This window comes from Anopheles gambiae, chromosome 2, assembly GCF_943734735.2.
Source record: "Anopheles gambiae chromosome 2, idAnoGambNW_F1_1, whole genome shotgun sequence".
NCBI classification, from domain to species: Eukaryota; Metazoa; Arthropoda; class Insecta; order Diptera; family Culicidae; genus Anopheles; species Anopheles gambiae.
Window position 1 is genome coordinate 43,124,049 of NC_064601.1, and position 27,927 is coordinate 43,151,975.

The following is a 27,927-nucleotide window of genomic DNA, read 5'->3' on the forward strand; positions in this document are numbered from 1 at the left end:
TGTGTATCGATTTGCGCAGAATGTCATAAAGTAATTTTATGAAAAATGCATTTTATTAAATTTAAATTTTCCATGTGTAAAACTAAAGAAGAATGTAATAGTTAGAATAATCCGGTTGACGTCCGTTCATATTTTATATGCTTGTATAAATAAAGTATAATCGTTTGATGATGTTTTATGTTTAACCTTTCATGATCTTCTTATATTTGGCGTAACGTCCTACGCGGACATGCCGGCCTATACAGGCTTTCGAGACTTAATTCATTACCACGCAGCCGGATAGTCAATCCTTGCAACGGGGGGACGGTCCATTTCTGGCTTGAACCCATGACGGGCATGTTATTGAGTCGTTCCAGTTGACGACTGTACCGCGGGATCGCCCCTTCGATGAACCTTTGATGATCACTCATAAATGTTTTTTATAATTTGTTATGATGAAAAATTACATTACAGTTATAAATCATCATATTGCAAACCTTAACCTTAAGGTATTTATTAACAAAATTCATGGATAAATTTGCGTTAAGTTTATCATTTAGTCGCATAGAAGCAAACACATAAAAAGTATCATTTTTATTAGAAAAAAAGGAAAGAAAATAATAAGGATAAAACGTATCTAATAACATAAGGGTGGCATTTATGTGTCGAATACAACAATGGAGCCCTTTTTGTTTTTGGATTGCAGGCTGAAATTTCAGCCTGTCAGCTGTTTGCATTGTATGGCAGTTTTAGAGCAGCTATCAAAGTGGGTATAGTTTACACGCAGGCTTATCTCAAGGTGTATGTGTTTAGAAGGCTGATTTTTATCGCTTCTGCTTATGAATGAAGGTTTAAAGATTGTTTTGTGTATTCGTCAAGTTATCAGAAAGCCTGTTGGAGCAAAAGTTTTCACTCGTTCTGTCAAAAAGTGATGTTCAAAATTGGTTATAAAAAATGCTATGAGACTACCTGGACTACATACACTTTGATTCCAGATTCCACCACCTGGTACTCGAATCTAATTCTAGCTTTGAGGCTAGAATAATCTAGACTGAAAATTCCAGGTTAGTTTTATGTGTGGTTTTGTGTGGAGTGTGATTTCATGATTTCAGGCTCCAACTGTCAAACTCCATACAAAAAACTGACTAGAATCGTGAAGGGCCCCAATAGTGAGGTTTTAGAGGTAATTTCAACCATGCTCAAACTGTTCAACATATGTTTTCGGGTTGTTTGCTCACTTTTCCGAAATAAGTGTTGCTAACCTAATGATGTTTTTAATTGAACGGCAATATATTGACCGAAACCATAAACGATTTTTTAGCATAGCAAAACATGTGTAAAAAATATGCAACGCTTAGTTTTGCTTCGATGGACATGTTTTGTCTTGCTTACGAATCATTCTGAAATGTCCGTCCGTGTCTTATGAGGGTGAATTTAGTGACAAAAAAACTCGGTTCCACTTTATGCTCGGAGGAAGCTTTCCCCTTTAAGAACGAGCGTAAGTCTGCGAGGTCGTTTGTGGATATTTTCTACTGTGAAGGTCCAATCAACACTTTACCCCGTTAGTTTCAACCCCTTTTTTTGCAGACATACAAAAGTCAATTCCAAGATGCCAGTTTCTTCTGGAAAGACCGGAAAGTAGGCGCTGACAAACAACAACGAAAAAAACACCTCCCCGAAAATCATAGCCAAAGAAGGCAGCGGACAACAACAACACCAACAAAAAAAAAACTCCTTACCATAAACATTCCTTCCTAACCCGGACGTCCGGAAGATGATACTGGGGATTACCGTGGGAGAAATACGGCTGACACGGGGTGGTAATATATTTCTTCCTTCTTTTTGGAATGATTTTATTTATGCACCCTTGCCGATTTCGTGTGCCGGTCATTTCAAGTGGCCCCTTTTTTTTGCACGTCCGCAACGGACACCGGCTTGGACCTGTGAACAGGGCCAGGAATGGCTTCCGGGCTGATAGTTGTAAGGATCCGCTGCCACTTCAGGGGCCGAAATTAAGTAGCAGTCGATTTTGGGAATAGAGGAAGCCCGTTCAAGTACAGCCACTTGCCACTGTATGGTGTGTGTGTGTGTTGTGTGCACGTGTAGCAGTGTTGAAAGAAGCGGAGCTCATGTCAATTTATTGCTTTCATCACATTTCCCACCGATATATGCTTCACGACTTAGCAAAAATGTAGATAAAATTATTTTAAACTATAATAAACGAGCAAAATCGGATAGTATAAGAATCCTGACTAGATTTAACGTACTACATAAGCTAACAACGTTGAACAAATACAGGATATTGATGAATAAATAAAACTTAAATGAATACTACAATTATAATGTTTCCGTCTAAGCTATTGTACAACAAAGATTTTAATGTGTAATAAAAGTCTGTCAAATACTAAGGGCATGCCAGATGAACTGTTACTACTGTTGTGCTTCACCGTGCCATCACAAAGAAGTGAATTAAGCTTGTAGCAACTACTTCAAATCTGCACGATAACGGTACTGGCTTTGGAATAATACGTTTTCCCTATTTCCCCCAAGTAGCTACTGTAGCTGTTGTTTCTAAATTATAATGTTTTTCAATTAACCTAGAGCGGGTGCAGTTTATCCGCTACGTCCTTCCCCGTTCAACGGGAGCTTGCCATTTTGGCTCTCGCAACTGCACTGGAAAAGTAATCACGAAATCATTTGTTTAATTTATTATTAACGTACCGTGAAGGGCCGGGGCTTATGGTTGCGTGCTTTCTTCACGCACCTTATACAGCAGCTTCTATTTGACTGCTGGCCCCAAGCCAACATAACCCGTTTGGCACGCTGGGCGGCCGGTCTTTTGTTTCGCAACAGAATTGTTTTCTTGCGAATAATTAAAGTTCTCCCGGGCTTTCTCGACCGCGTGCCATTAGGGCGTCCCTCACTTTCTAGTGCAGGAATAGCACGATCTCTCAATCGGCTCATAGCGATAGTGCTGCTGCTTGGAGCTGGGCAGTTTTGAAGCAATTTTCAATCAGGTTTTGTGCTCAGTAGGAGGCCCAAGAGTTGCATTCCACTACGTCTCATGGAGTTTGCGTCTTTCAGACAAACACACATACACACGTTCCTGCTGTGGAGTACGGTATGATGAACCGGCTTCCTACCAGTTGCCCATCGGAGGAATGGGTTTAATGAAATTTAACCAAACACATTCGAGGTTCCGGATGCAAACATTACGATGCCTACGGTCCACTGTTTCCCCATGCAATCCCTTCCAGTGGGCAAGTACTGGAATACTGGTAGTGCTATTGCTTTCCATAGTCCATTGTTTGCAAAGGTCGTGACTCCTGAAATTGCCTCAGAAAATTCGCCTCCCCAACACAACAACACTACAGCAGAGAGCTCGCACAAAAATTGGGAAAGTAACCAGTGCGTACGGTTTGGGCATCGACCAGGGGGCATAACCGAACAACCGCAGACTCACCAACCCACACATGGGCGCGCAACGTCCCCGTACACACGCACATCATGTTTCTTGCACGTGCGTGCGGGTTGCTGCTCTCGAAGAGGAAATCTGTTGCACTAATGGGCATCTTCTCCATGCTCACCCGCCATTTCTCTGAAAGAACATACCGCCGCTTCCAGAATTTTCAGCTGAGGACAGTCATCCATCTTGCTAGTGGCCGTGAGCGGTGAAAAATTCGATGTACTCGTGTGGCGTTGGGATGAAAGCGGTATTAAAAATCCCTTTAAAAGGTATCCAAACACATTAGCTGGGTTGTAGAACGACGGCAAGCGACCCACCAATCCCTTCCAATCCCCACTCTTAAAAAAGCATAAGCTAAAACGAAAAAAAAACAACACAATCAACGGAACCCTTGCTTGAGAGCCGCATCGCCAGAGGACAATCCGTTCATTCGGCGTATCCGTCCTCCAGGCGGTGGTGCGGCGGTTCGGCACATGGTAGTGAAGATTAATTTGGGAAACGTTCCCTAAATTTTTGGCCAACCCTTAAAGCTGACCGATACAGGACATGAGTGGCGGGTTATGTTTTTACTTGCGCGTCGAATCATCCTATCCCCGTGACTTTGGCGTTGTTGACTGGAAAACCCTTTTTTGACGCTTTGAACGTTCGAAGGGACACTCAAGGGAGACAAAAAACCTGAGACCCCAAACCCCATTTTGGCTACACGATTATCTTACCGCAAGCAGTGAGAGATGATAAAAGAATGGAAAACGTGTGTGTTATGTTTTGCTGTCGGTGTTATTTTTTCCACCCCACGATGTCCGCATAACACATACACTTTTAGTATCTTCGAAATACACTTCGCTGTTTTTACACACTCGCGTGGGAGTGGATGCATGTTTTTTCGAGCAATACACTGCCACCAATCGAAGGTACGGAATTCGGCACACACCTCTAATCCGCAGAAAGAATTAATTCCGCTTCACTTCTATCCATCGTCCATCGTCCCCGGGCACACAGTCGCCAAGAACAAGCGTTGAAGCTGTTAGTTCGGAGTCTCGGGATTTTCTGGTCAACCCTATATATCCTCCCCTTTAGCTGTGTTCCCGAGATACCGCCAGAGAAGCGTTATCATCTAGGGGAGCCATTTTGAAATATGCTAATGGTTAAAAATATGTCATGCTAATGCTGACGAAGGGTACCGGACCGGTGCCGGTTCCTGATGAGGATTCCCGTGGGATACTACTGCTACTATACTACTATTCAATGTTCTGGTCAGCCAGACGTCTGGTGGTTATGCGTAGTATGTAATTTTTCCTTTCCCGTCGTGTTTCCTTCTTTTTTTTGTCCAAAGTCTTCTGCATTGCGGAAGGCTTAAGGCGCTTTCCGCACACAACAAAATGTCACCGCGTGATGAGTTATTGTTTCCCTTTAATGGAGATTCCTCCCGACAATAGACTGCCCTCGTAGGATTATGTGGTTACGTTTCCCCTTAACCGTCAGCCATGAAATTAGAATGATATAATTAAGATTCTTTTTTTATTTAGATGCTCATATAAAAGCTTTGTACATTTAAGCTACGCGGTTTACTTCTGCGTGATTTCTATGACTTACCATATAGCTTGGTTTTTTCTATTCTAGACACTCTCAGCAGCACTTACCTGTAAATAAACAAAATACAAATCCTGTTTATCGATACCGTAAACGGATACAACAAAAGCAAACGTTTTTTTTTAAGAAATGCCAAGAAAACAGGCGGGTTGTTTTTAAGAAATGATTACAAAACGTTCAAACAGTGATGTACGCCGGGAAATCGTATCGAAAAGAAAAGTAGTGCCGAATGAAAATTCTTCGCATTCTCCGGCCGCTTCTTGTAACATAATTGAGATTTTACGAGATCCTTTGAAGTTGGCCTCTTCTACCGACTGCCGGGATTGCAAAATTCTACCGAAAAGTATGTACCTGTGTGCAAACGTCCGGTAGAAAGTAATTTATTTTTATTAGCCGTTTTTCTTAATTGGTATTACCTACACCTGCAGTAGCGGCTAGAGCTAGAGGGGTTTTCGCTTTTTTGCTGCTGTTTAAAGCACCGTCGTTTAGAAATGATTTTTCACAGGGATAAAAATTCCTAACGGAAATTAAATTTCAACTTCATCCAGTGTTGCTGCGAATGCGCTACCGAGAGATTGAAGGGATGCTGAAAAGGCACCATTTCGCCACACAGCAGCCGAGGACCGTTTCTCTATCCACATTCGCAGAAAAGTTCGCTGGCCAAACGTGGATTTAGTCACATACTTTCGAGACCACTCGAACATAAGCGATTAGTGCACGTTGCCCCGAAGGAGAGACCACTCGTTCGATGATGGACTTTCGCCGGACAGCGCACTTCAAAAATGTTGGCGCGCGTTTGTTTGGGTGCTCTTTTCCAAAACTGGACGAAAAGTCCTGTGTGTGTCTGCACCGACCTCGGCACTGGTATAACGCTTGAAGTGAGCGTGAATTAAAACATACCCATGCACGAGGACGCGTTGGCATTCCAATCACGGTGACACACGGGACCATACCCGCGCCAGGGCGCTCCACATCCGCCCAGATGACACTTAACGGTTGGAAAATTTAAATGAATCCAGGCAGGTCTGCATTAATTATGCACGGGAAGACTTTATCCTAAGTGAATTGAAGCATGTTCACCTTCACACAATCGCAATTCTAATGCTTCTGTTTAATTATTCACACGAGACGATTGTTCCGGGCGTCCGCCTTCCGTAGGCGAGTTCCTCCTGATTCACCCTGCGTGTTGGAGTTCTCCTCCCTCCAGACGGTTTCGGTAGCTTCCCGCTGTGCGGAGTAATTAATTTGTCTTTGATTGAAAGATTTCGTGCCGCTGCCGCTCGTCGGTGCGGCAACGGCTTGTGTTTTTGTTATTTCGGCACCGGGTTTGTTGACAAGCGGCAAATACAACACACCGATCGGGCGCTGTTGCAGCCTTTGAAACTGATAGCGAACGAGTTAATAAGCTTCGGCATCGGGTACGGGCACGAAATCCCGGGGCCTAACGCAAAAGGAAACACTTCGAACGAGCAGATCCGGCCGATACAGGCACCGATGGAGCTGAAGAAAATAGTAGCGAAGCTATTCATTTTTTAATTTAAGCACACAAACATAAAGCGTGTATCGGATGAGTTTTCCCTGATTTTACAACCAATTTTCGGTACCGCTTTAATGCTTTGTTTTCTTTAGCGCTGAGGGGGGAACAAAGCGAATCTTGCATGCGCGGGGTTTTAAAGCCTATCGCGTTTTTTCCAGTGATGATGGCACGGACTGAAGGGTTGAAGACGACGACCGGCTTCCATCGTAAATAACTTTTTGCCTGGATCCTCCCTTGCATTCCCAAACAAATATTCTTTTCTTTCGCTTCAAAGCGGATTGTGGTTAGGCATTAAAAAGCGAACACTTCGCTCGTCTTACTTGCAAAAAGAATTGTATACGACTGTCTGACAAAAGGGAACAAAAATCAAATTTGCAGCTGAGCCTGTCGCGGAGCCTATAAAACTCACGCTTTATTTCGAGACAACCTTCAGCGACAGTAAACGGGGGTAGATATGATGCGCAAACTGTTATTGCTTTTCTTCCGACTGTACGATACCGAACCCTTTACTGTAAAAATTTATAAACTCATTTTGCACCATCGTCCCAGTGAAAAACGATACCAGTTGTGTGCTCGAGTGTCCCACCTTTAAAGCCTACCAGAGCAAATAACCCGAGCGAGCATAACATTGTTTATTGAGATTGAATCGAATCAAAACTGCAACGTGCTATGAAAGGCTAAGGAGGTAAAGAAACAGACTGGTGTTTATTTATTTATTTAAGTATTGTAAAGAGCGTTTTGAAGAAATATTTTTGGGCGATTTGCGTTGATTTTTTTTTTTTTGTGTTTACACTCTCATTTTATTCACAACAAATTATTCACAACATTTTATTTAATACTTTATATGAATATCATTAGGGTTACTATCGGTTCCTGGTTTGTTTGAACATGTGCAGCTCTCTAAGTTTTTCAAAGATTTTGATGCTCTGAGCAAAAAATGTAACCATGAGATACTTCTTTTCAAGCAGATAGCTTGATAAAAGCAATCTTCATATAAGAATATTGTACAAATTTGATCTCTTCTCGTGCTTGCTCCACGTTCAGCTCAAATCGATCGAAATTGAATTCATTGAAAAGATTCACCCATCCATAATTCACACACTATTTGCAGCACATGCTGCCCAAACCAACCAGGCTGTCCGTCTTTTTTCGATTAAATTTTGCATCAGTTAATAAAAGCTTTCGGTGTAGGCTTGAGTCAAGAGTTTTTTGCGTTCTCGTACTGTCCATCGTTTTAGGCGACTTTGTTTTTGTCCAACGTAGTAACAATTCAATTAGTTTGCCTCCTAGAAAGTGCATCACTATCAATCGCTAAAAGGGGAATGCAAGCGGGGAGTAGTAGTTGATGCACTTTGCACACACCGTTTTAGACAGGGAAGTACGCTTCAGTTAGCTTACTGGTGAGCGACATCACAAACGGCATCCGTTCATATGGTGTTCACTTCCGTGCTGCACCTGGTGTTGCATTGCGTTCTAATCCTCGGTGGTCTCTTCGACTCTCCCCGCCAGCTCTGAGAAGGATGCCGCAGTTGGGCCGGGGCCCATGTTCATAAAGTATGCCTTGGCAAGCGATTGGATCGTTGAAACATCAACGTTAGTTCTGACAGGTTTCGCAGTTAGATTCTACATGCAATGTGAAACCCATTCGCCATTGCTCCCTTAAAAAAAAGCTCAGCCTCGATTCCAAGGCAGAACAATATCCAAAAGAGTGACTATATTCATATCGAAACGGTCGACCGATGGTCACCGCAAAAGGTAGCTGACTGCGGTCTGTAGAGACTACGGTTTTTGTTTTGCTTTTCGCTGCACTTCGATGCGAACACAAAGGATTTTCAAATTAAGAAAAAAGGGTTACCCCCGTGTGCTTTTGAAACCAATTCAATTGCACTGACAATAGACGCATACCGGACAAATTGGTTGCATGGCGTTCGGTGCATCGCATAAGTTGCATCATATGTGCTGGACTGCAGCCGCAACCATAGAGTCGTACACGTCGGTGGATGACAAGCAAAGCAAACTTCAAATCTCGGTAAAGAACGTTCCCCAAGTCTGTTGGCGCACTTGTGGCCACTGTTGAATCGATAGCACTCTTTGTAAATAGTGTATCTGTTCGTATGATAGCGAGACACCGGCGGTATCGATGGTGCCCGAATTCCTTGCAAAAGGATTAGTCGTCAGTCGTATGAGACAGGAATTGGAATCCAATAGGGAATATAAACATTAGAGCGTAAAAAAAACACACGCTCTTGCTCATGTTCCCGGTAACAGTGCGCGAAATGGTAAGGATTGTGGGAAAATTCTGGTTCGAAAGTACGGACGAACAACACACTACTACCATGATTGCAAACGCTGAAGCGCTGTTGATTAATTGGATTGCTTTCAAGTTTTGCCGGCATGCGCTTCTCTTTCATGTAACGTAATTGAAACATCAATAGTGAAGCGATCCACATTCGTCCTCACGGCAGCATGTGCTTTTGGGGCTGAGTGCGAAGTGCGGGGAGTTTTTTCTCCCCCTAACTCTTTATTTCCGGTGCGTTTCAAAAAATAAATGGAAGGCGAAAGTGATCGCTATTTTTTATTATACTTTACCCATACTTCATCACACATGATGGATGTGTATTTTTGAAACCACGCCACGTGAACCGATCCGTCAACAGAGCGATGACAGGTGAGTGGGGGGCTTAGTAGTGTAGTGCATAAAAAGACATCTAAAGAAATCACATTGATCAAATATAGACTTTAAACATTTCTGTTCTAGTGGCGTGCATGGTAAAAGTAATCGATTTTCCAAACCACTAGAACTTTATGGCTTTGTATGGCGCAAGATGTACTTTAAGCGCATGTTTATTTTTGTTTGTAAAAAATGATTTCTAACATGCAGAAAAACTATATCGAAACTTTTTTACACATGTTTCCCAATATGTTATCCAGTTTTATTATGTATGGGCAAAGATATGATTCAAAATTAAATTTTCCCTAACGATACCGTTTAAAAGCATCAAAGAATTGCATCAACGGCCAACCGTAGCTGAAAACACACGCACGGCTGGACGATTTGCGTCCAATGTGTCAAATAGTCAAACACCTTGCAACAAGCACAACGTCCCGCACAAACGACGCTGCAAGTGGATCGTTCAGTGCGAATTTAATTATTAATATTCATCAACCCGTACACGCACGTACACACACGCACGCACGTACACGAGGGATAGGCTTGGGGTTTACGGCTCGTGGCAGCAAAGAAGTCACTATCGGCTAATCAACCGAAAACGTCGCTTCGTTGGGATTCGCTCGAAACATCATTCTAATTATGTCCGGTTGGGACGCGCACCTGCTCCCGCTGTCCATGCGCGAGCTACTCCTCCCCGCTCTCCCTCCCAGCGCTCCGTGAGCCAAGGTTTCGAAAAATCAATTAAATTTTCATTTATTTATTGATTATGAATTATGGCCCCGATGCCCCGGTTCCCGGGCAGTCGGCATGCATGAGTGCACACGTGAACTGTGTGTGCCTGGTCGCCGCGAACGGCCATGCAGCTGGATAAACCGGGATGAAGTGGTGCATTGTGGGAGGGCAAAAGATGGAAGCGATGCATAAATTTAAGCCACCGGCAGTGCGAGCGTGAGTAGGATGCGGACCATCTATTGAAGTGTTTATCCTACACCCAAGCCTCCCCCCCCCCCTCCCCCTCTGTTATGTTGTGGTTCGCCGGCCACAACCCACAAACTCGACCGATGCACCGCTGCAACGCTGCTGCGCTAAAATTGGATCGAGAGTCAAAGTCACTCGCCGAGCTACGTGGAATCCATTAATATTTAGATGCATTCGTATCGCTCGATCTCTCGCACGCGCTCGCTCGCTCCAGTGTGCCGGTTCGGGTGCGGAAAGTGAGAAGTCATATTTTTCATTAGATATGCTGCAGTGACCATGTAGCTGCCTAGGCACGACGAGCGTTACGTTGTGCCTGCTGCTGACGCTGTAGTTGCACCGATGCAACCGGAGAAGTTTGAGGAGGCTGTTTTTTTATCCCAAACGAAAGGGATGCAGGGTTCCCCCCCACGGCTACTTGCATGGTGGTAACCGATGATCGATGAAACGATACATCACCCCAGAATCTGCCAGCTCGTTCCTTGCGTTCAGATGGATTTTCAGCAACTTTAAATCTTTTCCAGCCTCCAAAAGTCCTGTTGCATTTTGCCTAAAGAGCTGATGCATCCGACAATCATGTGCGCTATGGCTGCACAGGCAGGCCAGACCGTCTTCAACCGTACAGCCTAGTACAACGACCTAGCGAATCGTGACGATGCATGTAAACCTGAGGGGATGTACTCCTCTCTTCACTCTTCAAGAAGCCCACTGCCATCCGAACAGTATCGGGACCAGCCCATCGCCATCTGCATCACTTGCTGAGTGATGCTTACAATCACACCCTTTAGCATCATGTCCATCTGCTCACCGATCTAGTGACGCGACGTGCTTCAACAAGGACGTTATTAGCATCGTAAACTAGCACCATCGGTGCACGTCCGAACGGAGCCAGACAATTTCTTCCGTTGGGAAGAAGGTAGTCGTATTGATGGCCCGTATGCAATTGATTGCCGTACACGTTTCGCTTAAGTTGTTAATTGTGTAAACAAACACAAAGGACAACGGTTGGGAAACGTTCCGGACAGGTCTTTCTAAAGAAGCATATCGGCTCTTGCTCGGCTGTTACAATTGCAAGTGGTGCCGAATCTGTTGCATCGATAATCACTTCCAAGGGAGGCCTGCAGGGGCCTGCTGTTCGATCGTCTAACGTTCGGTTTGCTGGCCGGGAGGGAGATTAATTGAGCAGCCGTTGCACCGTACGTTAGTGTCGGGTTGCATTATACGGAATCTTGGGGGGTTGCTACACACGAGAGCTTGATACAGTGTGTACAACCATCCACTGTGTGGGTGGGACTTTTCTCATTAGACAGTGGGCTAGTAAATTGTGAGTATGCTTGTTCAACGCCTGGATGCAACTTGAATTGATTTTTTGTGTGTGTGGCTGAAGTAACGTTTAAAACAATAACACAATTAAAGTAAGAATTTGAGTGTTTAAAGGAATAACTAGGAGCGTTTCGCTTCTTCATCTGTGATTCAGCAAAATGGTATGTTTAGCAAAATTGTGATCGTGACAGACCGCACCTAAACAATGCACGATCTAAATAGGCCACCAGTGCCATTGACAGGTTGTTCGACGTTGAGGCTTACTGTTGTCAGCATGGTTCACGATTTATTGTGTACTGCATCGTGCACTGCAAAACTACACAACAACACGAGCCAACCTTTCGGCACACCTTGTACCCGTTGTACATATTCACTGGAATCACTGAATTCCAATGTCCGACGCTCGGCTTGGCTTAGTACGTTATGCAAGGTATGGGAATAGTCTTCAAAGAAGGGAGGAAAAGTAAACGCGCTAGTTTTAAATGTTGCAGCTGTTGTTGGTTACCCTTTTAGTGGTTTGTTTAAAGTAACACACACTGAAGGAAATTCGTTTCATTCGCTAGAAATGATTGATATTAATCGAGGGAATAAATATATTATTATTTTTTGCTCGCAGAAGAGTTCTTTCCATTCTCAACAGTTTCCCGAGTATTGTTGGATCCCCCGTGCATGACGGAGGTCGATTTTCGCTTCTGTAAAATCGAATCGACACCTCATTCAATTGCTTTAAACTCCCACGGTAACCATCAAACGACCATTGCCTGCGTTGCCAACAGTCGCGGTACTGCTTTGCCGGTTGACGGAACATTTTTTTTTGCAATACACGACTGAGACAAGTAGATCCTTCCAGCACCGAGCGGTCACCGAATCGTGCGTGATGGGCAAAAAAGAGAAAGCACGTGCACATGAATGAAAAATAAACTAATAACAATAAAAAATTACCACCCGGGCAGGCAGGCAGAAGCCAGCCAGGAACCAATTACGACCAAATCCCCCAAGGGAGATTTTCCAATGCGCACCGGAAAAGCGGTAGCCGACGGACTTGAACGCGAACCAACGACCAAGTAGAAGCAAAAAAAAAAAAAAAAAGAATCAAAATTCACTGTTTTTGGAGGAAAAATTTAATAAAAATAAAATTTATTACCAACCACTCACAAACGTCAGGGGCTCATCGGTACGGGATGCTCGACGTGGGGTGGTGCAGGCTCGAGCACCATTTCATCATCCCAGAAGTAATGTTCCGAATGAGCGCCGATTTATTTCAACGTTCTTCCAGCACGGGGAGCAATTTCAAACGGTCTCAGCGACCGAAGAAAGTGTACGGGCTGGGGGCCAACCCAATACATGCGAGGGTGTTAATGCTGGTGAGGGATGGGTGATCGGTATTGATGGGAAAATAAATTTCCTGCTCACCGTAACTCGCACCGGGTGGTGTGCCGTGAGTGCTCGCGATTCGAAATGGTTTAATGAAAATTATGAGTAAATTTATCGATTAAGAGGTTATTAATAGGGAAATTTGAATGAGAAAGTGTAATTGTAATAATGCGCATTCAAGCTAAAAGTATTCAGAGCAGCAGTAGTTGGTTTTGGGAAAATTATCGGTTGTGATTACGCGTTGGCTTTTTAAGCTTGATATGAAAATGGTTTTCTTCAATAAAATTGTATCATATACTTCGGAATAGCGATTCTTAGAGTAGAGGTAGTTTCACCTTGTTTGCGATGTGTGTTTTTCTCGCAACTCCATAGACGCAAGACAAACACAAAGGTTCCAGTTGAGCAAATGGAAAGGCACAGGACAAATGGCAGGAAGCAACAGTCTACGTAGAAGCAAAACAAGCTAATACACTCTTGCGAGCACTTAATGCATCGGTACAATGCGTAACGTGGAGCAGTGTCGTCGGTGACATTGATGCTTCTATTTTTATCAATATACATCACAGAAGGCAAATATGAAACCGTGAAGAAAAGCAAACTGTGTGGAATGAAGAGTCGAACAAGACACAGCACGGGAACGGAAATACAGCTGATAGGGTCAAGAGCTAGCGAGCCATGTACACGATGATGTTTACACAATTTGACTGATCGCGAGTCGTCCGAAGGCGCTGGTTAATGCAGGAGCCAATGATAGAGCCAACGCAAAACAGGCGTTCCGTTTGGGTGTTTTGATTGCAATGGAAATAGAATGAAAGCCACAGTGTATTAGTGCATCCATCGCTAGCTTTACTCGTGCCATCAGTTAAATAAGTTTTACTAACGCTACTTTACTTCGAACAGCTGGAAACCCAACTAAAACATGTTTGATGATTTTTTGAGGTTATTTTTGTTGCCGACACATACACTAGCAGCGGAAGCACATATGAGATAATATTTCAATCTCCAATTAAGCTGATGTGCTGCACGAGACGGCAGCAATGCCATAGGATTGCATCGAATTAAGCATAAGTGCTGTCAAAAGTTTGCTGATTCGATGAAAAGACGCTCTTACGAAAAGGGTTATTTTGATCGAACCTCGACTGTGACGATGTGAAGAAAATGCGTCTAAAAATAAAAAATAAAAAAAAAAACAGCTTATCCGTTTGCAGCATCGCACCGTAGAAGCCAGCGGACCAGCATAACAAGTGCACATACCCGTTGCGTCGAGTCCCAACAGATACGGCTTTTCGATAGTGGTGTCCTGCGAAGCATTAAGTCTGTCGTACTTCCGCAGCAGCCTGAATATTGGGTACAGGGCACAAGAAGTGCGTATTACTGGATCCGTGCATGAGTTTGATTGTCAATCGCCAAAAACCGTTCATACCGGATGGTGACAGGTTTCCAGTGCAGTTTTGGAGTCGATAACAAAATAACGGAATGAAGAAGGAAAGACAAAAAATCACTCTTGCATTCCGACGACCGAAACGCAATGGAAAGTTTGCTTAACGAAATCCCATTACGGTTGCTAGATTGAATGTACGCGATTAGTGCCAAGCTTCCAAGGATGGCCACCGTTCAGTCAAATCCACAATTCCATTCAGGAAGATGCTTTTGTCAGTTCTGCCAGAGTTTGATACCATTAGCAATCAATAACGCTTTAGTACTGTACGATGTTGAAGTGAAAAATTCATAAATAAACATATTAAAGCAACGATCACACACACTTTCAGTAGACAACAAAATTTGTTGAAAAAAAAAAATGGTCTGTGCGGTTAGACGAAACACCAACAACTGGATGGCATGTGAATCCTGTGTTTAGGGTAACTATGGAATTGATAACTATAAAATTGAGCATTCTGTGATCATTAGTGATCATTAGACATCAATTTTCCTGCACGATGGAATTGCTAACTGCGGTTTGATAATGAATGCGTGAGCCTAAATTACAATTTGATTATAATTCGAAACACAATATGCTACGAGAATCTTTTGATTTAATAGAACAGCACACATAAAGTAATATCATGATATTAATAAATATGCTAACATGTCAAACGCATGATCGAATCAGTTCAAGGCACATTATTATTTTTACTTGAACTTTATATTGAGGTGTAATTGAATAAAACAAAAACAACGAATGAAGGGTTTGTTGGAGACACACTGAAAGCGCAAGCATAGGTTGCATTACCAATTGACTAACAATTTCATTGCAAAACACGTTACAAATAATGAAAACCAAACTCAAGCAGTCTTCCGAACATATTTTGAACATACGTTTACAACCAACTTTTATAAATAATTTTTGGCGTAGCTTATGCAGACATACGAGGCTTATGCAGTAGTTAAAGTTCAAGAACGAACTAAAACATGGTTGTTCTGAGAGTTATACACTTCTACATGTACATAAACACAAAATATTCACTAAACAAAAACTTCATTGGTTCGGGCATGTTTTGATGTGCTGCTTCGCTAAAGAAACAATGGTAAAAATTCGTTGTTTTTTATGCGTGAAATACATAGTTCTGTTAATAAAAATCAGAACTTTAAAATGCACGTAAGGTTGGTTGCTAAGAATGCAGATCGCGGCAAAATGCTACAGTAGGCACAGTACAAACAGGAATGAGTTTTGTTATAGGGTAATTTGCCAATCGTTTTACACCACCCAATTATAGCACACTAAGTATAAATTGTTTTTTTTTCAAATGTTTATTATAAAACGTTAATGAAAACTAGCACTTTTCCTTAAATATTGAGCATTTCTGCCACATATTCCGTTATTTTATTTTTCGAAACGAGCACTTTTTCGATTTTTAAAACACAATTGAAAATATTTCGCTATGAATTGCACCTCCCAAAATAAGGTTTATTTCACCCTATGTACCACTTAAAATGTATATTTTGATTGAATTCCAACAAACATAGTAAATTCTCAAGACTCGCTAAGCTCTCGAATTTAAGACTTGTTGTAAATAAAAATACTTATTTTAATCCACTGTTAAAGAATTAGAACAAAAGAAGTGTGTTGATCCTAATTATTGCACAGCAAAAAGCCTCCTTTCTTTCATCGTGTCATTATTTTGACGTTGTTTATTGCCATTGACGTGCCGCAGCACTATTCGATACAAAAAAAAAACATCATGTTTAGGGCTCTTTTTCGTTGGTTTCTATCTATGAGAAACTGTGAAGTAATTTGGTTTTAAGTGTGCAATAATAGAACTTTAAGTTTTTCTAAATGTGCAATAATTGGATTTTTGAAAAAGTTTAAATTTATCAGTTTATATAGACTTTATTCTTATTTGTTATGCCTTAAGCAAAATATGCACACAATTTTTTGAAACAGTAATAATGTATACTAAACATACAAAAGATTAATATTCTTGTTTTATGCATCTCAAACATATGAAATTCGTTGAATGTTTCCTTAAGTGTGCAAAAATTTGCAAATCAATTTGACATTTATTTCAATAGCTTTGTCCCGATTTTGTGATGCATTTTGCCCGTTGCTATGGTGAATTTTATCCCAGCTCAGGTGAATTTTTCAGGATCTTCTCAACATGCGCTCACTATATTTATGTTCAACACACATTGTTAAATTTTATTTTTTTGATGAAAGACAATCTGAACTATTGAACATCGATGACATCAACAAAGCAACAAGTGTGATGCGTTTGTTCTACTCCAAATGTGTTAGAAACAATAAATTTCAAAAAGAAACAATAAAACATTTACCATTCATATATTCCATAGAGTTAATGATATTCCTATTTTAACTTTGTATTGTTTTGAGGAGAATCGCGTAAGTCATCTGAAATTCTTATAATAAATAAAAAAACTTGTTAAATGTTTTTATCAATGTTTCACAAATTTACTAACTCAGTCAGGAATGAAACGATACAGTAAAAGGCAGAAAGTTTAAATTCTATGCTAGTTTTATAAATGAATGGAAAAATAGCTAACTCTATAAATCAGTTTAGCTGAAATATGTATACTGTACTTTTGCGAGTACAATATACCGTTTGTATTAAATCATCTAGCATTTCTACCATAAATCAGTATAACAAGTTAAACGTTACAACAATAATTATTTCCTTATTAACCTACAAGCGCAACTAAACAACATTCCCATTTACAATTCACCTACAATATTGCAATAAACTGGAAATATTGGATCTATCTTATTTGTTAATCGCCGTCAACCGAGCATGCCCTGTATAAAACACGACGCAAGGAGGAAATACCTTGTAGTAGATAAAAGTAAACCAGTATTATTGGGCTGAAAATACGGCTTTATACGTGCCGTAATAATGGAATAAATAAATAAATAGTAAATTATTCCCCTATCTCAAATATAAACGTTACCCAGTAGTGACAACTATTGAAATAAGCAATATTCTGGTTAGTATTGACTCCCACGTTTTCCTTTAAAAACAGAACACGAGAAATTTGTTACTTCCAAGATGTAGATGTAAAATTTAGAAACTATTTTATATTTTTTTAATGGTTCATGTGTACTTTTTTGTTTAACAATCAAAAGATTTGCTAAAATAGATTACGAAATATATGACAAATAGTAAAAGAAAATATACAAAGAATCAGTCAAATATCAGGCTTGTAAATCGCACTATTTGTGCAGTGAAACTGGGGCGACACATAAACAACAGCAGGATGCTTATTTTTGAATCTTTACAATTATAAATAGCTTTATATCTCATCTAGCCTGCAGACAATGATTCAATTTTGTTGACAAGATTTCAAAGAGTTTTACATGTGACAGATAATGGAATGATTATAATGGGTAATTTGTAACACATCCAAAAACGTTGCTATAAAAATAAAATAGCAGACTCACTACCATTCCGAATATTTGAAGTAGTTTGGTCTGTGTGCACGGTTGAGTGCTATTAAGTTATTTTTTCCGTGTCATCTATTTGCGGGAATATTTCAACACATATAACGACAATGAGCTTAGTTACAAAACGTTTGAAACGGTGAAATATTAAATACTTATTTGTGTCATATGTTTCGATCTCAGCATTTACACATCCTCATCCTTTGCAGATTGCTTGTTGTTTTTGCTGTTCTGGAATCAGTCAACTTGGTGCATTTGGGTTGTGAAAAAAATGGTTTCTGTGAAATTAGTGCTTTAAAATCTAAGGAAGAGCTGTTTGTTCACCAATATATATTAAATGATACGGAAAAAGTGAACTATCGCTATGTAGATTTGGAAACACTCGATAGTACTTTTTTTCAGGCTGTTCCTAAACATGTTACAAGTATAAATATTTATAAGTCGAAGAAATTAAAATCTATCTTAACACCTCAACAATCTAGTGTTTCCCTTTTATATTTACTGGAAACAGGATTGAGGAGAATCGAATTTAATATACACAATTCAATCATCGAATTGTTCGTAGGTCAAAGTGATATAGTGAAAATACCGGAAACGATTAGATTATTATCCGAATCTGTTAAGATTGAAATGACACAATGTTTCATTCAGGTACTTGACATAAGGCATTTTTGCGATCTTTCAAAACTGCGAACGTTAAATTTCTTCACCAATCGGATAAATCAAGTTATAAACAGCGCAAAAAAGAATTGTACTCTTTACGGTTCCCTGGAAACATTGATATTATCACACAATTTATTAAAAACTATCAATATGGAATTGTTGAGTCCTTTTCAAAACCTGTTCGAAGTGACGTTTCATGAAAGTGTATTAGAAACCGTGATCGGACATTTTAAAACTAACGCATCTTTGTCTCTAATGTTATCGAAAAATAAGATAAAAGTAATAGATTTTTGCAAATGGAATGTTCCTCATTTGATATTCTTGCATTTGCACCAAAATGAACTGATCACAGTCCCATCTTGTTTGGAAAGATTAGACAACCTAGAAGCATTTAGTCTTGAAAGCAATCGACTGCAAAATGTGTCTATTGAAAGCTTTGCCATGATGCATACGATGAAAAAACTTGATTTGCATAACAACAGTATTACATCAATAGTGCTGCATAGCCATCGATATCCAAACAATTTAGAATACCTGGGAATATCTGAAAACAATCTCACTTATCTTGATCTATCGTTAGTTTCCGTTCCGTCGCTGGAAATTGATGTGAGTAAAAATCTTATTTCAAGTATTGACGTTGCCACCATATCGAAAAATGTAACAAAACTAATCATGACATCGAATCCTATCGACTGCTCGTGGGAAACTCCAGAACAAAGAATCAATGTACAATGCACTCAGAATAACGAAACAGAATAAATCCATAAAGGTTAACCACATGAATGGACGGTTTAGGTTTGCAATGGACATTTTGATGGTTTATAATATTTTCATATGTATAACAACAATAAAACTTAAGAGTGTACTAATTGAAATTATTGCTAAATTTGTTATAAGGATGATGAGGATTTACTGACTGTATGATGAGAAACTATATTTTTCACAATGTATAAAATCTCTATCGATAGGTGGATTAGAAAACTATCCCATTAAAAACACCAATCTACACGTTTTAGTTCATCAATTACTGGACAAACGTATCATTTTCAATTCAACTGTTCTGTCACATCAATTGCTTTCTCTATGCTAATGAAGTTACGACAGGATGTATCGCACACCAAAGTGTTTGATTTGTACTTCGGCGAAAGCAAAAGGCGTCAACCTGACACGTTAAATTATTCTGCTTCTAGCAATTGTTTACAGTCTGGTAAGAGTTTGCCGTACTTACAATGTGCATTTGGATATTGATTACTGCTATTGCTGCTGGTGAGGAAAACTTCCGGGTTTTGTAGGTTTCCAAAAAAGGGAACCCGTTACTTGAAAGGTCTGAACGCGCTGGTGGTGGCTTATTTAATGTCAAAAACCCATCTGTGATTTCGAGAGAACCCGAGAGAGAATTCGGCAGTAGAATAGTTGATTGGAGACACGTATTGCGCCGGCCAAAACACAACATTTCAACAGTTCCAAAGGTTTATTGGCTGTTGTACGACGCTCGAAAAAGTCGGAGGAAACACTTTGGGTCTCGACGTATTGGTCGATATTGGGAATGATTGGGCCAATGAAACTCAAATAGACTCCACAAAATGCTAATTGAGTCACAATTTAGAGCTTATCTTTCCGACTTTAGCAATAATGTTCCACCGCGTAAACCCACCCGGGTTATTTTGCTAGTTCATTCGCACAGCGTGCATGGATTCGAGTCGAGCGAACTTGGTAATCGCATGTCGTTCGTTTCATTAATGAGCACATCCAACAGTTGACGTAACCTTGTTGTGCTTCCGGATGCTGGTTAGCTACGGGAGCGGCCAAAGGATTAAGGACAGGAATGAAAACTGAGGCGATTGCGCCGAATAAGAATAACCGTGCAGTCGCAACCCTTTCGACTGGCGAGGGAGTGGAAAACAGACGGGTTGACTAAAAGGTTAGCTGTTGCAAACAAAGTGATAGCTATTAAAACTGATGAGCCCCTGGCGAGAAAGCTGGCAGAAAGTGAGAGTACGAATGGACGTGTGCCGTATCCGGCGGGTAAAGGAAATGTCCGTCTGCTATAAAGACGGGAACGCACTGACCAAAACCGACACAGCGCATCCAACGGACACGAGGGGAAAAGGCAAACAAATGATGATAATGATATTAAACTTTACACACAAAAACCGCAGCGCAGGGATACTTTCCGGTTTGCGATACAGCTTGAAAACAGAACCAAATTTCTGTTTCAAAGAGAACGCAAAACGTCCAAAAGGACATCGTCGGTGAGATTGTGCCTAGCGTAAACCGGGTGGTGACATTCAGCACGACGCTGTACCTTTTAAGTAGCATGCGAATAAACATAATTCTTCCGGTACGTAGGCATGTCCTTTTGCCAGTTTGCTCCCGTTGCGTACACGAACTTTCGAGCGTGTGACAGACCGCAGGCTCAAATTTGCCGCTGCAATGTCGTCATCATTAAGCGCCATCGAGGTCGCCATTGCGACTACTGCTACCTAGATCGTACTCCTAGCGATGTGCAAATGATGACGACTTTTCACCGTATTACGCGATGCTCGTTAAGGTGTACCTAGGGCACATTCTCTTGTTTTCTCGTGTTTTCGGGAAGAATTCAGAACTTTTAGGTGATTTTATTGTTAATAAAAGATATTTAATTTAAAAAAATGCGAAACATGAGTTCCAAACCGCAGAAAGCATCGCGTTTACTTGATTTACAGTGACAATTCATTTTTATCGTAGCGCATAAAAAGAATGACAAAACGTGGTGAAATAACGATGCATAATACTTTAATGTAAGTGAACAATTTTTAATCTTGCAGAGTGGCGATTTGTTTTTTATAGAACCTTTACAATGGCAATATCTGTTCCGTCGCATTTTGCTGCTACAAGAAAGAATGAATCAAATGTAAACTGATTTTTAGAAAGTGTTAAAAGTGAGAGTAGGAGAGTTGAAAGTTTTGAACACTTCACAAGTACTAGACCGTTTCCAATAAACAACCTTGGAGGCAGGACAGGGATCTGTTCATCTTATAGCGACAAGTATGGAATAGAACTGTGCGAAAATAAACGCTTTCCTGGAAGGCGAGAAACAGTTGCGCGTCTCCAGATATGCGAAAAGCTAGAAACGGTGCTATGTTAGAGCGGCAGGCCGGAATGGAACGTCTATTTATTAGCTTTGCTCGATTATGCTTCGCTATGCTCTTGGACTTGGATGGAAAATTATGATAACAGATTGAAGCATGATTAATTGTAAATATTATTGTTACAGTTCCCGGAGATACAAAATGTGGGAGAGATTCTTGTTTTTGGTGAAGGGAAGATATGGGAAGTAATGAACTAGTGTTGGGTAAAATAGCACAATTAAGTGTGCTGTGCGTACACGCACGCACATCTCAGTGTGCGGTGCACATTTCGCACTGTGCGCACTCTTCGCACTGTGTGCGCACTCCGCACTGTGCGCGCACTTCGCACAGTGCGCGCATTTCGCACTTTTCGCACAGTGCGAGCACACTCCGCACGGTGCGCGCACTTTTCGCGCACTTTTCGCGCACTCCGCACTTTACGCACACTTCGCACAGTGCGGGCACTTTTCGCACACTTCGCACAGTGCGCGCACTTTTCGCACAGTGCGAGCACACTCCGCACAGTGCGCGCACTTTACGCACAGTGCAAGCACAGTCCGAACGTTTCGCACACTTTGCACAGTGCGAGCACACTTCGCACAGTGCAAACATATTTTGCAAATTTCGTGCAGTGCTTCACTTTGTACTGTGCGAGCACACTTCGTACCATGTTATAGGAAGTCAGATTGTGTAGTACTGAGCATATTTAGACAAACCGCCTTTTAGCATTAGCATCAGTTAGCATTAGCGACTCCGATCCGTTGGTGCAACGAGTTCAAGTCGGGGCGAATCAAAGGTCCATAAATCGCTTGCACACATTCATACCACACACATGCCCATCGCCCCCCCCCTCCCCCCCCCCCCTCTCGCCCTGTCCCATGTCCCCTTCTCTTTAGTTAATTACAAAATTTGACTAGGGCTCCGAGTGAAAATTGTAATTTTTGCATTAAAACATGCCACACTGAATTATGTTTCTCACTCTACCCAATGGCTTGGGCCAACGATGATTAAATTGTATTGCTGCGCTGAACGCTGAAACACTCGCGCACAGCTGAAATCAATACAATTTAATCATCGTTGGCCCAAGGCATTGGGTAGAGCGAGAAACATAATTATGTGGTTGGCCAGTGCACGAGCACACCGAAACTGCGCGGAGACATTTTCTGCGAGAATCGAATGCACAGAACGCTGCGCTTGACCACCATCGAAAACCCGTTACACAACCACAAGCATACAACACATCCAGACAAAAATTTAAAGGCCCGGAAACACAATATCAACACAGCGGTCCGTCGGCGGAGAAATTATCAGGAAAAATCGGCTGACACCAAGCACGCGTCTCTTTAAAACAACTATGAACTGTGAAGGTCGTAGGTAAACGACGCTCCAGTGGGTTGAGGTTTCTCTTGAATTTGGCTGAGATGAATCGTGTCTGTGCTTGTACTCGGAGCCACCGCTTTGCGATTGTGCAATAAAACAGACAGCTGGTATCACGCGAAAACTGTCGCGTCGCAGGCTTGCCCTAGTCAAATTTTGTAATTAACCAAAGAGAAGGGGACATGGGACAGGGCGAGAAGAGACGGAAAGGGGGGGGGGGGGCGATGGGCATGTGTGTGGTATGAATGTGTGCAAGCGATTTATGGACCTTTGATTCGCCCCGACTTGAACTCGTAGCACCAACGGATCGGAGTCGCTAATGCTAACTGATGCTAATGCTAAAAGGCGGTTTGTCTAAATATGCTCAGTACTACACCATCTGACTTCCTATAACATAGTACGAAGTGTGCTCGCACAGTACAAAGTGAAGCAATGCACGAAATTTGCAAAATATGTTTGCACTGTGCGAAGTGTGCTCACACTGTGCGAAGTGTGCGAAACGTCCGGACTGTGCTTGCACTGTGCGTAAAGTGCGCGCACTGTGCGGAGTGTGCGAAAAGTGCCCGCACTGTGCGAAGTGTGCGTAAAGTGCGGAGTGCGCACGCACTGTGCGAAAAGTGCGAAGTGCTCGCACTGTGCAAAGTGTGCTCGCACAGTACAAAGTGTGCTGTGTAGTGCGCACAATGAGGTGTGCTGTGCGCACAGTGCGCACTCGCGCACAATGCCCAACACTATAATGAACGTTTTCAAACCATACAAGCTTGGCATTTGCGATTCATTAGTGTTAAAACCTAGCTATCCACTGTCGCATTCTTAGTAAGAAATTCAAACAAGTTTTTCAGAAGTAATTTTTATATTATGTTATGAAATTTTATTCAATTATTGGTTGCTGTAAAAATACGCTTTAAAATATTTTAAGCAATACACGACAAGATCAGTTTAGGTTAAGTTTTGGGTTAAAAATGTGTTTTTAATATTCGTTTTTATTTAGAAAGAGTCAACAGTATTAAGCAGAATATTATTTTAGTTGTTTTTATTTTCTACACACCACAAGTTTTAGAAACAAGGTATGGAAATCAAATCTTAGCCAGTATGGCAGCATCGTAGCACACATGGTTAATCTTAATTAAAGTTATGACGCTGGTTATTGTGAAGCGTGACCTTAGCGTCCATAGCGCATATAGACAGGGAACACGGGAAAACAGACGTAAATTAACGGAAGCTGGAGAGTTTGTCGATGGCATGTCGGTCGTTTAATAGGAAGAAGAAAAGGATACAAATGACAGCACTATGCGTTACTCGGTAGACGCTCCCTTTGGAGTACCGGATGGCTTCAGGCCATGAGATTGCCCCCTCGTCGGAGCGACCAAAACGCCACTCATCAATCGACGAGCAGCATAGTTGCCTCGCGAACACATCCTCCCGCTTCGCTAGTGATGCTACGCCGACCACAGGGACCGATTGCAACACATTCGCGATTCGCTGACCGCTACCTCATGCGTACTTGGTCCCATCTTCTACTGCATTGCAATTATTTCAGCTCATTTATTTACAATTAGCTTATCTCCTGTTCGGTCCCTTCTTCGTGAGTCAATCCCAGAGTCCCGGTTTGGCTCATACCACGCATCCAGCACCAAGGGGAAGAGAAATGTATGAGCGTGTGAGTGTTTGTCAGAGTTTGAGTGCAAGAGTCGCATAAACATTATCAACCGCTCCATGCTGACCAAGCGTACGTCGAAAGCCAACAACAAACGTGCAAGGGGAAAGGAGCCGATGTTAAAGGTTTATAAATCAGTGCTACTGGAATGGATGGATTGGTTCGTGGGATAGGCTCAGCTGGTGGCACAGTTGTGTTTGCCGAGCGTTGCACCTGACGCCCTCGCTCGGCGCATGGAGTAATGTCCTGACGGAAATCAACACCTCAAGCCCCTTTCCTGCCCACAATCTCCATATGTCACTGTGTGAGCGTCACAAAAAAGCACACAGTGACAAACAGGAGTCACATTCGAAAGCTGCACCCTATGCAACTCTGGGTTTGCAGTTGTTGCATAGTTCCGGTTTCGATTCGGTTCACTGGCACCGTGTCTGTGTTCCGATTGTTCTGCCATAAACTCAACGGGCTGTCGTCTATGATTGAGAATTCAAATCGTTGTCAGTGCAGGGCGTAGTCCCGTCGTCGTTGTCATCGGTCAGGCATTTAAAATGGCAGAAATGAGATGCATGGAGACCGGATACCATTGAAATCGTAGCTCTCGTAGCATCTACTCATTAATGCTTGGACGCGCCCGCGTTCCTGCAAAAGGATAATGGGACGCATGGGTGCTGTGCAAGAGAATTGGTTGGGAACCGCAACATGCAACAACACCAGCCCTATTGACGATCGAGTGTACATGTTACGGGTGCAAAATGCAACCTCTACGCTTGTGAAACTGCGAATGCACACCATACTGCCTTGGATTCTGTACGGTGTATTGTTACATTAATCTTTTGCTGCTGGTAGAGGAGCAACAAAACACCCGTGTCCTGCAAAGTGTTGGAGCAAAGTGTTTTACAGAAACATAAAGGGAAGAATATGTACCCACGTATCGATTATCCGATGCTGTGTGGACAAGGGTTGTCCAGCGCTATTCGACATTAGGATGCTCCATTAGCGATCAATGAAGCGGTTCCAATTTACGCACGAAGCAAAGATGCCGGGTGAATTGAATAAATTATGGTATGAGTACTAAAGCGTCCTAAAACAAAGCAAATTCACCTCCTTTTATGCACAAATTTATGCAAAGATTAGTCAAAACTGATGAGAGTGTCATCTAAAACTAACATGATTTATGTAAGTTTAAACTTTCTGTTAAACATTGACTGTTCACAAAGGTTACACTTAACCTTTAGATGGAGAATATTGCAAATTAAATCTATCGCAAGTAATTTTCACAATTGCACACATGCATACATTGTTACACCTGCACCTGCAGCCAGCAATAGGTTTCAGTTTCACTGGTAAACAAAACTTCTGCTAACTGTTGGCGCACACGAAACCATCAACAGCATCAGGGTAAAATGGTTCTACTCTTCGTCGGGCGCGTCAGTATCTACGGCACGTCGGTTGTCACAGTATCAATGGCTTCCGTTCAACGCCTCTACCGACGCACACTGTACCGTACTTCGACGGCCAACCTGCCAAAGAGCCACTTTTTTGCTGTTCGCGAATGCCGGTCGCCGTAGCAAGAAGCTCAACTCGCTAATTAAATGAACTGTCAGTATAAGATCCATCCACCCCGGGACGCTCAGGTCACCGTCACCTGTTTTGTCCTTCCTAAGTGACCTAAATGGCTTGGCATCATCCATCGTGCTTGGGGTTTCACGACTGCGGATGCAACGACTTGCGCGTCCCATATACACCCACACACGTAACACTGTTTGCTGGCGAAGACAGTGATCCATAATATGGTGCACTAACAAACGCGAGAGATTCAAGCGCCGTCATTAATCCAATTTCTTCAACGGATGACGAACGAACGAGGCACGCTTGGGTGGCGTCGGTGCCAGGTACTAGCCAAACTCGTCGTTAGCATCATCATCCTCAGGTAATTCGATTTATGAAACTGCATCGTGTTAGATTGGAAGCAGGCAACATTCACGCAACAAGAGCGTGAGACGAGCGTTTTTGGAAGGACGGTAGATGAGTAATTTGAAGCGGCTAAAAATTCGATGCTACTACTTTCTCGCTCACAAATTTGGCACGAATTTAAGGAACACTGTGGTTAAATCATTAACATCTGTAAACATCTGTATGACGTAAGTGTCAGAATATTTCAAAGCTACAATAAGTAAAATGTATTTAAATATTATATTCAATTCACACCGTACCTGTAATCCAGGTTGGTTGCACATAAAACATTTGTGCTATTATTTATTATTATAAGCACAGATAATTGAATTTTATATGACTCTCTACTATCAATATTGTACAATTTCATACCTCGTATAAGCTATTAATGCAGCAAAGCGTCACCAAATTGTGTTTCTTCAGTTTGTGCTTAAATTTAGCTCATGTACGTTCGCTTTCACAATTATTGTACACTAGAGTTGGAAAAGCCGGCTCCAAAGTAGGAGCCGGCTCCGAACTGCTCCAGTCATTTTCGGAGCCGAATCCGCATCATCGGCTCCGAAGCTCGTTTCGAACCAACGGCTCAGCACCAATGGACTCCGGAGTCGGCTATAACACAGTGCACCAAAAAAAATATCTTTCCAATTGTGTTTCAAACGGGAAAATCCGTTGGAAAATGCTGAAGTTACTTAAGTTTCAGTCGTTAAACTCGGTATAATATCTCGGCCGGTAGCGCCTGAAACCGTTCAGGTACTAACATATAGTGTCGGCACGTTTCATTTGAGGAATTGAACGTACAAATGAGCCGGTAAATTGTCGAGTAAATCAACTCTATCAACTCTATTTGCAAATCAACATCATCAACAAACTTTAGATTTGCAATTCTTGAGAACAGATCATACGAGACCGAAATTTTACAGTGAGTCGGAACCAACGAATGATACACTATGCATAACGTACCGTCAATACTGCAATCACTGGAACTGGATCATTGGAAGATCGGGAACTGGATCATTGGAAGATCATAGAGAGATCGGGATCATTGGTTAAAATCGGAACCGATTTTAGACCCGTGGATGAGGAGCCGGCTCCTGGCAAAAGTCGGAGTTGATTCCATAGCTGTTGATGCGCTCCGAAACGCCCATCATTAATTTACACATACGACGGTAAAATTCAACAATACAAGCAAATGTTTTTTGTACCCGTATTTATTTAATAATTCCAATAAACGAAGCGTAGCGAAAAATTAATAACCGAATTTTTAAGCCCATATTTCGATTTTATCACGGATTGTGTACGCACAGGCACCGCAACAAAAAACTCATCATATTAGTCAGCTTCGGGGATCGTAGCCCGCTTCTTGC

General features: G+C 41.8%; 2 protein-coding genes across 7 annotated transcripts in view; one reads left to right on the plus strand and one right to left on the minus strand.

Annotated features, from left to right (window-relative positions):
- Positions 1 to 27,927, minus strand: part of LOC1271567 (protein winged eye) — a 309,805-nt gene that overhangs the window by 148,830 nt on the left and 133,048 nt on the right. The gene's annotated exons all lie outside the window — the stretch shown is intronic.
- Positions 17,837 to 19,409, plus strand: LOC133391838 (leucine-rich repeat-containing protein 40-like). The gene has a single exon (XM_061648276.1). The coding sequence runs from the start codon at positions 17,975 to 17,977 to the stop codon at positions 19,226 to 19,228; it is 1,254 nt and encodes a 417-aa protein (XP_061504260.1). The 5' UTR covers positions 17,837 to 17,974; the 3' UTR covers positions 19,229 to 19,409.